The sequence below is a fragment of the Calliphora vicina genome, chromosome 5 (assembly GCF_958450345.1).
Source record: "Calliphora vicina chromosome 5, idCalVici1.1, whole genome shotgun sequence".
NCBI classification, from domain to species: Eukaryota; Metazoa; Arthropoda; class Insecta; order Diptera; family Calliphoridae; genus Calliphora; species Calliphora vicina.
The window spans coordinates 78,373,350-78,385,558 of NC_088784.1; the positions used below are offsets into that span (position 1 = coordinate 78,373,350).

The 12,209-nt window shown below is 29.3% G+C and overlaps 1 protein-coding gene across 1 annotated transcript in view; it reads left to right on the forward strand.

The window, feature by feature from the left end:
* The window catches only part of Wnt5 (Wnt oncogene analog 5), a 228,504-nt gene extending 222,225 nt beyond the window's left edge, over positions 1-6,279 (forward strand). The window contains exons 7-9 of the mRNA XM_065512221.1: positions 1,341-1,443; positions 5,622-5,789; positions 5,860-6,279. Of these exons, the coding sequence (XP_065368293.1) occupies positions 1,341-1,443; positions 5,622-5,789; positions 5,860-6,047 (459 nt within the window). The 3' untranslated portion in view covers positions 6,048-6,279. The remainder of the gene's footprint in view (positions 1-1,340; positions 1,444-5,621; positions 5,790-5,859) is intronic.
* Positions 6,280-12,209: the final 5,930 nt, after the last annotated feature.

A 12,209-nucleotide genomic window follows, 5' to 3' on the forward strand; every position in this document is an offset into this window, starting at 1 on the left:
TGGCATAAAAGTAATTCTCTGTATTTGGTGGTAGCGAAAGTGTACTTTCTCTTATGAGCTTCTGAAATCTGGCCAGAGTATCATAGGGAACCTGTACCGAATGCAACTGATTCGTTTGAAGCGAGCATTGGCCGAAAAACGCTTGGACATGAAGCCATAATATTCCAACGTGATAACGCTTTGCCACATGTTTCAAAACCTGTTAAAAAGTATGGAGAATGAAGTGGTTGGGAAGTTTTGCATCACCCGCTAGTCCAGACAATGTTATGTTCGACTAATATTTATTTCGGCCGATGCAGAACGCTAGGATACGCTTTACTTGGCAACAGAGTATTCGATATTGGCTTGATTCGTTGGCTATGACCTAAAATGGGAAAAGGTCTTAGGTATTAATAGCCAATACTTTAAATAAACTTATGTTGTACAAATGTTTCAAAATAAAATCTAAAAATATACCCAATAATTCTCTTTTGCTGGGGAGATACCAAAAATATATAAAATCCTTACACAAAAAGAACTCGCTTATGTGTAAATTTGATTACCTGTTGATAAGCCATTTATACTGACAGTAGAGTAACATTCACTTGAGTATGATAAAGTTCATTTTGTATGTAAGTTTTTTCATAATGGTCATATATTCCTAAGCTTTGCCATCTACTTACAGCAGAAGAAGACAACATTGTCTGCGAGATCATGCATAAATATAAATACAGTGAGACTCAAAAATGGAATTGAGAAAAGAAATAAAATAAAATCTTTTAGAAATCTGGTAAATAATATGTTGGAAACAAATGAAATTTGGAAATAACTGCAAACTAAAATCTCATTAAAAGAAGCCTCCAGTACATTTCACTACTCATTATGACAAATATACAAATATTTTTCACTTGACCCTTTTATTTATAACTTACTGTATATTCATATACACTCATACACATACAAATATCTACTAGATACGATATTTTGATTACTTTCATAAAGACAATTTAAACTTGTCTCTGAATGTCTGTCTAACTGTATGTCGTCTCTATATGAATTTTTGTGCAATAATGCACAAAAACTTTTTTCGATTTTTTTTCTCCCTTTATACTCATAAATTTATCCCATATGTATGCTATAGAAAATTCCCCAAAAAAAAAATAAAAACTAAAACATTAAATGAACTTTAAAAAGGAGACAAAACAAATAAATTCAAAATTATGCTGAATTAGAATAAATGTTTCAAAAAGAAAAAAATTAGTTATAAATTTAACACTATAAATATATAATTTAAAATTAAGTTATTTAAAATCTTTTAATGTTGTACTGATTTTTAACAAATTTTCTTTTTCTCCTTACAGTCTGTGATTAAGAAAACCCGTATTACATGCAAATGCCATGGCGTTTCTGGTTCATGCAGTTTAATAACCTGTTGGCAACAGTTGTCATCGATAAGAGAAATTGGTAAGTTGTGTTGTTGTACTGTCGTTTTTTTGGTTTTCGTTTTATGGTAGTGTGTGTGCTAGTTTGGTCACAGAATGAGCACAAAAGTATGCTATGCAAAAGACAAAAAAAACAAATGCAGTTAAGTGCAACCTTGCACTTAAAGGGGTTATTTCTAGAAAAAAAATAAAAATAAAATCAATAAATCGTTTTCATCTGGTTTACTCTAACGAAAATTTATTTTAATGTAATCAATTTCTTATTACTTTTATAATACAATTTTAACGTCTCTGCCCAGATAATAAGAAACCAGTATAAGTAAAAGTTATCCCATTTTTTTTTTGGAATTAGTCAGGATTTCAAAAAATATATTCAATTATAGTCATTTCTATATAAATTTTCAAATGAATTGGCGACAAAAATTCAAAAAATAACTTAAAAATGCGGGATTCATAACAGTCGCCGTATGGCATATAGTGCCATCCTGTTGAAACTTCATCTCGCCCAGATGTATGTCTTCTATTTTTTCAAATCAAAAATAATTTACCATGATGCGGTAACAATATCCATTGACTGTAAATCAAACTTTAAAAGAAATAAGGTCCGATGATGCCAACAATGTGTAAATCGCACCATGCAACAACAATGCTACAGCTAGAACTGTGAAAAATTTTGATTCCGAAAAATAAAATTATTTGCAGTTTTATAGTTAACTATCTAATTTTTGCTAGTAGGCGTGACAGTGGGCGTTTTAATATATAGTCGAAAAATAACTAACGTTTCAATTTACCACTTAGATTAACTTTCATGCTGATATCTTTTTTATTTTAAAAGATCTTTTAAAAAGAGTTCAAGTGATTTTTGTCATTATTTTGTCTCGGAATATTTTGTACATTTAGTTTCCAATTCCCTTGAAACTTAGCATAAGTGTGGAGAAGGAAACTGGGTTTCCATTGGTGGAGTCTAAAATCTGCCATGCTCTCTCATTACTGAATTATATGCTCTTGTATAAAAAACTTGCAAATTTAACCGAGTGGGCGTTACATGACAAAAAAGTTCAATTTTGATTTTTGTAATTTTAATGGTTACAAAATTATTTTAGTTTTCATTGAACTAATCCACCAAATGGAAAGAAATTTCTATGAAATTTGGCAGGAATATAGACAATAGAATGGACAATTAATTGCTGATATTGAAAAATGGCCACGCCCATTCTATTCACAATTATATTCTTCTTCACAATTTATCAGCAAATTGCATCAAGTGGTCATGGCAATGGCTCTGCAGTATATGTTCCCAAAATTGCCAAGGTTTCAATTTACAAGTTGTATTAAGTTTCATGCGGATACCTCACTTAGTTCGAGAGATATTTAAAAAAGAGTTCAATTGATTTTTGGCATTATGAAATTTTTTCTGGTTAAAAATTCTCTGGAGTTATCTCTAAATATTTTGCATATTTAGTTACCAATTTCCTTGAAATTTGGCATAAATGTGGATAAGGAAACTGGGTTTTCATTTTGGGAGTATAAAACCCGCCATGCTGTCTCATTACTGAATTATATGCACTTGTTAAAAATTTAATTATATGCACTTGTAGCGTGGTAGTGGGCGGATAAAAATATGTCCACAATCTAGCTGGAATTCCATTCTATCATATGCATTAAATTCCTTTCCATCATCTCTTCTAGTATAGGAATTGTACGTTTTAAAAGAAAAACATTATTTGACAATTAGCTTCTACTAAATTCTGTTCACCTAGTACATGACAAAAAAAGTTAAATTTTGTTTGATTTTTAAAATTTTTATGGTTTCAAAATTATTTTCGTTTTCATTGAATATCTCAGCCAAATGGAAAGCAATTTCAAAGAATTTGGCAGGACTATAGATAATAAAATAGACAATTCATTGCTGAAAAATTGCCACGCCCATACATTTCACTATTATTTGCTGTTTTAAATTTTATCAGCAAATTGTATCTAGTGGTCATGCGGATATCTCTTTTAGTTCCAGAGATATTTGAAAAAGAGTTCAATTGAATTTTGTCATTATAAAATATTTACTGATTAAAAATTCTTTGGAGTTATCCCTAAATATTTTGCATATTTAGTTTTCAATTCCCTTGAAACTTGGCATAAGTATGGAGAAAGAAATTGGATTTACATTGGTGAAGTCTAAAACCTGCCATGCTCCCTCATTACTAAATTATATGCAATTGTATAATAAACTTGAAAATTTAACCGAGTGGGCGTGGTAGTGGGCGGATAAAAATATGTCCACAATCTAGCTGGAATTCCATTCTATCATATGCATTAAATTTCTTTCAAACATCTCTTCTAGTTTAGGAATTATATGTTTGAAAAGAAAAACATTATTTGACAATCACCTTCTACTAAATTCTGTTCACCTATTACATGACAAAAAGTTAAATTTTGTTTGATTTTAATAAATAACTTTTATGGTTTCAAAATTATTTTAGTTTTCGTTGTATATTTCCACTAAATGAAAGCAATTTCTAAGAAATTTGCCGGGAATATACATATTGTTACGAAATTGTACTTGAATTCAAATATATCGATTTTAACGGCTGATTAAAAGTAGCATAATGCTTTCAAGTAACAGTGCTGTAGAACTGTAACATATATGTGGGCATTGTTAAATAAAAGCTTTCATTCAGTTGATTTGATTGTAAGTTGGCAACGCTGTATTCGAGTTCGAATAATCAGTTAAAGAACATTGTAGAAAGTACACCACAGATGGCGTATGATCTAGAATATTCGAACTTTGACAGTTAAAGAGCTTTCTAGATGGTAATGCAGTGTTATAAATAGTGGCAGAGGTTGCAGTCGTTAGTGAGTTGATCAGAGACGCTTTTCGAAGAAACATCATCTAAGTGCCTTAAAGTGTGTTGTGTTTGTTTCAAGTAAATTCGTGTACATTATAAATTGTGTCTGTAATTCTGAGAATTTATAAACGTGTATAAAAAACATTGTGTGGCTATTTAATTCTGTTGTTGTTGTACATTTTTAATAAATAAAGAGTTGTTACAATTTTTAAACTACTAAACGGCTTTTATTTGCAATCAAAAGTATCCGGTTTATTTAAAGGAAATAAACCAGCGTTTTGAAAAGGTTAAAATGTAACAATATATAATAAAAAGGACAATTTATTACTGCAATTTTAAAATTGCCACGCCCACTATTTTCACAATTATTTGTTTTTTTTTAATTTTTAAAGACTTTCTAAATCGTATGAAATATAACTTTCATGTAAAGAGTTTTTTGATACCAATAAAAGTAGAATTATGAGAATTAATGTATATGATGTCTATTATCTAACACCTCGGCAAATTTCAGTCCTCTTAATAAAATATTTAAGTACAAGTTGCAAAATCTTTTCGCTTATCTCGTCAATGCAGCTTGGAATTTCATATTTCGGAGCTGTATTGACTGTATTTGTGATTTGTTCATGTCTTTCAAATAAATATTCAAGCACCTTTGAATCACAAGAATTAGGCGACTGGGAAATTGCTCATGGAACAACTGAATGAAGTGTTTGGCCAGCTGTACGCCGATGTATTGCTGAAACAATCGTAAATATTTCCCAAATTTGTGTTCAATAAATATCAAACGATAAAAGCTGAATTCCTGAAATTTCATGCTTAGACAGCCAATTTACTTCATAACCTCAAATTTGCCAAACTGTATGTAGTAATTCAATATAGCGTATAGGAGAGTGTTAGAACTTATGGGTTATAATTAAATTGTTTAGTATAAACATATTAATAAAAATTATTTACCAAAAACAGTTGGAAACTCCATAATAAATCTTTCGTTAAATAAGAATAAACACTTACAAAGCAGTTAAATCAAGTTAAATCATACAAATTATTGTATTCAATTTAACAAATTATTATTCTTTAACCTGGAAAACCACTGTACACAATTTTAATGCATTATGTGAGATGGTATAATAAAACGCGTGCCACTTAATGGCTAATACAGCGCTTCTTATGTTAAATAACATTTAGCAATGCTGTTTAAACAACAGTAGTACTAAACACAACAGTTACCTATGTAAATGTGTAGCATACTTTTAGCTGCTGTAAAAACTGTCTTATCATTGAACACATTATTACCCACTAGCATTAAGGTTTGTGGCTTTACTAAATAAACAATTTTCTGTTATTTTCTTTATTAAAGGTGACTATTTACGAGAAAAATATGAAGAATCCACAGAGGTGAAATTGAATAAACGTGGACGTTTACAGGTGAAAGATCCACAATTCAAAGTGCCCACAGCCCATGATTTGGTGTATTTGGATGAGAGTCCCGACTGGTGTCGAAGTAATAAACAGCTGCAATGGCCAGGTAAGGTTTTCAACACATATCTATTTTTTAATCAAAATATTAATTGTATTTTCTTATTTTAAATTTAAAGGTACCCATGGCCGTGAGTGCAACAAAACCTCCAATGGTTTGGATGGCTGTGGCATTCTGTGCTGCGGTCGGGGTTACAATACCAAAAACATAGTGGTGCGAGAACGATGCAATTGCAAGTTCCATTGGTGTTGCCAGGTTAAATGTGATGTCTGTGTGAAAATTATCGAAGAGCATACCTGTAAATAATTTTTAATTCATTGCCATCCACCACTCACTCTTGCTAACAAATTGTGTAGAATTATTTTTAATTTTCCTTTGTGAAAATCAGTGTAAATGATGATTTTATTTGAATTATTAATGTAATTTTAAATTAAAATTAACATATTTAATTAACTAAAGCTTAAATATAATAATTAGCTTATAAAACTTAAGATTAAGTGAAAGAAACAAAAATAAACCCAACTTAATTTATTTTAAAATAAAACATTTTTATTTTCCTTAAACATACGAGAATTGTAAGAATTTTAATGTGACAACAAAAAAATTGTAATGTTTCATTTCATAAAATACATTTATGTAAGTTAAAAATAAAATAAAAGAAACCCAGAAAAATAATTCCATTAATTTAAGTATTAAGCCTAAATATAAGTGTATTTATTTTACATTAAACAAAGAAAAACAAAACTTGAAAACTTATTAATTAATAAAATAAGCTCTACTAACTTTTGTAAAAAAAAATTATCCAACTCATGTAATTGTAAAAAAAATATTATTGTAATGTTAGTAATAAGAGAGAAAAAAACAAACAGAATTATAAAGTCTAATTGTAATAACTAAGATCGTATAGAGAAACTCAATTAAATGATAAAATGGCGTAGACAAAGGGGTCTGATACTTGACTCTTTCTTCTAACTGAGAAATCTATTCAGTATTTAAGGATGACATGTATTAGGGCAGCTTATCAAAATAATACATTGCATTATATTTAATACTTGCCGCGTCAACCTTTTTAAAATATTCAAAAACTCAAATTTCATTATTTCAAACCCCTTTTTGTAAACGCTGTTTTACCAACAATTAAGTGATACAAATTAATTTAAAATCTATAAGACTTTCTTTTAACATTAAGCTATTCACTATACCTACTAAACAAATGATTACTCTTACCCATTGTTTCTAGTTTAGACATTTTTTTCATTTTCAATAAAACAAGCTTTATGTATAATTTTAATTTAACAACTATCTACTTATAAAATCTTAAAAGTATAACTCGAATATTATTAATTTCTGTGTGTATTTGACTTGTATTAAAGCAATTATTTTGTAAAAGAACAAAAAACCAACAATTAAAGAACAAACTATTTTAATTTATAACAAACGAATTGCCGATATTTTATTTAATTGTTGAAGAAAACAACTAGGATGATTTAATAGAATGGAATAAGGTGTTTTTTTAAATCCAATAGAAATTAAAATTGTAAAAAATAACACAAAAAAGTAAATTTTAATCCACAATCATTTAAATTTTTGCTACTAGGAGTGGCAGTGGGCTGTGCAAAATAGCCATTGTTTCAATTTACCAGTTGGATTAAGTTTCAGACGGATATCTGTTTTAGTTCCGGAGATATTTGAAAAAAAGTTCAATTGATGTTTGTCATTATGAAATATTTTCGAGTTATTTCTGAATATTTTGCACATTTAGTTATCAATTCCCTTGTAACTTGGCAGAAGTGTGGAGAAGGAAACTGGGTTTCCATTGGTGGAGTCTAAAACCTACCATGCTACCTCATTACTGAATTAAATGTACTTGTATCAAAACCTTGCAAATTTAACCAAGTGGGGGTGGCAGTGGGCGGGAAAAAATATGTCCACAATATAGCTGGAATTCCATTCTATCATATGCATTAAATTTATTTCCGACATCTCTTCTAGTTTAGGAATTGTACGTTTTAAAAGAAAAAAATTAATTGACAATCACCTTCTACTAAATTCTGTTCACCTATTACATGAGCAAAAAAGTTTAATTTTAATTTTTGTAATTTTTATGGTTTCAAAATTATTTTCGTTTTCATTGAATATCTCAGCCAAATGGAAAACAATTTCATAGAAATTCGGCAGGAATATAGATAACAAAATGGACAATTCAATGTTGATATTGAAAAATTGCCACGCCCACTCGTTTCCCAATTATTTGCTATTTCAAAATTCATCAGCAAATTTTATCTAGTGGTGGTTACAATGTGCAGTGCAAAATATGTTCACAAAATAGCCAACGTTTTAATTTACTAGATGGAGTAAGTTTCATGCGGATATCTCTTTTATTTTAAAAGATATTTTAAAAAGAGTTCAATTGATTTTTGTCATTATGAAATATTTTTCTGGTTAAAAATGCTTTGCAGTTATGCCTGAATATTTTGCACATATAGTTACCAATTCCCTTGGCACTTGGCATACGTGTAGGGAAGGAAGCTGGGTTTTCATTTGTTGAGACCAAAAACCTGTCATGCTCCCTCATTATTAAACTGTATGCAATTTTATCAAAAACTTGCACATTAAACTAAGTTGGCGTGGTAGTGGGCGGAAAAAAATGTCCACAATATAGCTGGAATTACATTCTATCATATGCATTAAATCTTTTTCCAATATCTTTTCTAGTTTAGGAATTATACGTTTTAAAAGAAAAACATTATTTGACCTTCTACTAAATTCTGTTACCTATTACAGGACCAAAAAAGTTCAATTTGGATTTTTGTAATTTTTATGGTTTCAAAATTATTTTAATTTTCATTGAATATCTCAACCAAATGGAAAACAATTTCATAGAAATTTGGCAGGAATATAGATAATAGAATGGAATATTCACTGGTGAAATTTAAAAATTGCCACGCCCACTCGTTTCCCGAATATTTGCTTTTTCAAACTTTATCAGCAAATTTTATCTAGTGGGTGTGGCAATGGGCTGTGCAATATGTTCACATAATAGCCAATGTTTTAATTTGCCAGCTGGCTTAAGTTTCATGCGGATATCTATTTTATTTTAAAAGATATTTTAAAAAGTGTTCAATTGATTTTTGTCATTATGAAATATTTTTCTGGTTAAAAATGCTTTCCAGTTATCTCTAAATATTTGGCACATTTACTAACCAATTCCCTTGGAACTTGGCATACGTGTGAAGAAGGAAGCTGGGTTTTCATTTGTTGAGACCAAAAACCTGTCATGCTCCCTTATTATTGAACTATATGCACTTTTATCAAAAACTTGCAAATTTAACCAAGTGGGCGGAAAAAATATGTCCACAACCTAGCTGGAATTCCATTCTATCATATGCAATAAATTTATTTCCAACATCTCTTCTAGTTTAGGAATTATACGTTTTAAAAGAAAAACATTATTTGACAATCACCTTCTACTAAATTCTGTTCATCTGTTACATGTCAAAAAAGTTCAATTTTAATTTTTGTAATTTTTATGGTTTCAAAATTATTTTTGTTTTCATTGAATATCTCCACCAAATGAAAAGTAATTTCTAAGAAATTTGGCAGGAATATAAACAATAAAATGGACAATTAATGCTGGTATTGAAAAATTGTCACGCCCACTCGTTTCGCAATTATTTGCTCTTTTAAACTTTATCAGCAAATTTTATCTAGTGGTGGTTACAATGGACAGTGCAAAATATGTTCACAAAATAGCCAACGTTTTAATTTACTAGATGGAGTAAGTTTCATGCGGATATCTCTTTTATTTTAAAAGATATTTTAAAAAGAGTTCAATTAATTTTTGTCTAAATGAGATATTTTCAGGTTAAAAATGCTTTCGAGTTATCTCTGAATATTTTGCACATTTAGTTACCAATTCCCTTGGAACTTGGCATAATTCTGGAGAAGGAAACTGGGTTTTCATTGGTGAAGTAAAAAACCTGCCATATTCCCTCATTATTGAATTATATGCACTTGTATCAAAAACTTGCAAATTTAACCAAGTGGGCATGGCAGTGGGCTGAAAAAATTTCAGAAATAAGCTTCACACGAATTGTACATTTTATTATTTATATTCCTGCCAAATTTCTTAGAAATTGCTTTCCATTTAGTGGAGATATTCAATTAAAACTAAAATAATTTTAAAACTATAAAAATTACAAAAACCCAAAATTAAACTTTTTGTCATGTAATAGGCGAACAGAATTTAGTAGCAGGTGATTGTCAAATAATTTTTTTCTTTTAAAACGTATAATTCCTAAACTAGAAGAGCAGTTGGAAAGAAATTTAATGCATATAATAGAATGGAATGCCAGCTAGATTGTTGACATATTTTTTTCCGCCCACTGCCACGCCCACTTGCTTAAATTTGCAAGTTTTTGATATAAGGGCATATAATTCAATAATGAGGGAATATGGCAGGTTTTTTACTTCACCAATGAAAAGCCAGTTTCCTTCTCCAGAACTATGCCAAGTTCCAAGGGAATTGGTAACTAAATGTGCAAGATATTCAGAGATAACTCGAAAGCATTTTTAACCAGAAAATATCTCATTTAGACAAAAATCAATTTAACTCTTTTTAAAATATCTTTTAAAATAAAAGAGATATCTGCCTGAAATTTAATCCAAGTGCTAAATAGCAATGTTGGCTATTATGCGAATATATTTTGAACAGCCCATTGCCACGGCCACGGCCACTAGATGCAATTTGCTGATAAATTTTGAAAGAGCAAATAATTGTGAAACGAGTGGGCGTGGCAATTTCACAATTTCTGCATTGAATTGTCCATTTTATTTTCTATATTCCTGCCAAATTTCATAGAAATTGCCTACCATTTGTTGGAGATATTCAATGAAAACTAAAATAATTGTAATTTTTATGGTTTCAAAATTATTTTAGTTTTCATTGAATATCTCCAACAAATGAAAAGCAATTTCTAAGAAATTTGGCAGGAGTATAGATAATAAAATGAGCAATATATTGTTGAAATTGAAAAATTACCATGCCTACTCGTTTCACAATTATTTGCTCTTTCAAACTTTATCAGCAAATTGTATATAGTGGATGTGGCAATGGGCTGTGCAAAATATATTCCCAAAATAGCTAAGATTTCAATCTGTTAGTTGGGTAAATAAAGATATATAAAGATACATATATAAAGAGTTCAATTGATTTTTGTTATTTTGAAAAATTTGTCAAATGGAAGTAAATCACTCTAAGCGTATGATTTATATTTATTAATTATTGAATCATCATACGAAACCGTGTGTCTTTGTATGAAAAATACTAAAAATTAGTCAAATCTGAACAAATCGAAATCAAATTAAAATCGAAACAACTTTTAACACATGACAAAGTCTATATACATATGTTTGAAACTACATACTTCATATAGTCATACTGCATTTTCAGTTTATATTATATTATTTTTATTTTGGCATAAAATTATAATGGGATAAATATGTTAAATATTTTTTATATTTAAATTGAATTTTATTTACCATGTGATCCTTACATTTTAGGTATAAAATGTGTTCAGCAAATCTATGTAAAATGTTATGCTATAATTAACCCTAGGCTCTCTTTTGTTGTGTCTTAATTCTGACTTTCTGGTTAAATTTTCCGTTTTGGTATATTCAGGGATTTATAGTAAAATTTCACGGATAATATTTTTGCGAAACATTTCAGCCCCTTAAATCCCCGTTTTAATGGTGTTTTTTCTCTTTTTTAAAGGAAGGATTTAGGTGGTTAACATATTCTACGAAAATGTTCTCCGTAACATTTTACATAAATTTGCAGAACATATTTTATACCTAAAATGTAAGGATCACATGCTTTGTTATGCCGATTAGCAATAAGAATGAGCTAGAGTTGGGAATCTCCCCCTCAAATGAAATTCAGATGTAAACTTTCAAAACGCCAATACACGTGTCTTTTTTGTTTGACTCCTCTATCATAATTTATTGGTCGGACCTTGTAATTTTGGAAAACATTTGATTTTATTGTATAGTGTAATAGGTTTATTTACTTCCAAAATGAAAGGCAGTCCACTTCTGCCTTTCACTGCCACTTGATGTAAAATATAACAAATTGTTTCCGATAAAAATAGATAAAATATGAAAAAACTTGTAAATAGTAGTTCTTATTTTGTTAACATATTGAAATAACAAAAAGCCAGATTTTCAAATGGGGTTTTAAAGTACTAAGGCTAGGTAACTTATCAACATTTTAAACACAGTTAAGCTGTTTAAATATTTTTTTTGGATGAAAAAAATATATTTATGCCTTAACTATGTTTAAAATTTTGATAAGTTACCCGACCTAAGACTAACCTAATACCAAACAAACCTTATCAACAGAGTGTACCTCTGGAAAATTTCAGTCAGCTAGATACATTTGTGTGCATCCTATAGTGTTTTCAACAGACA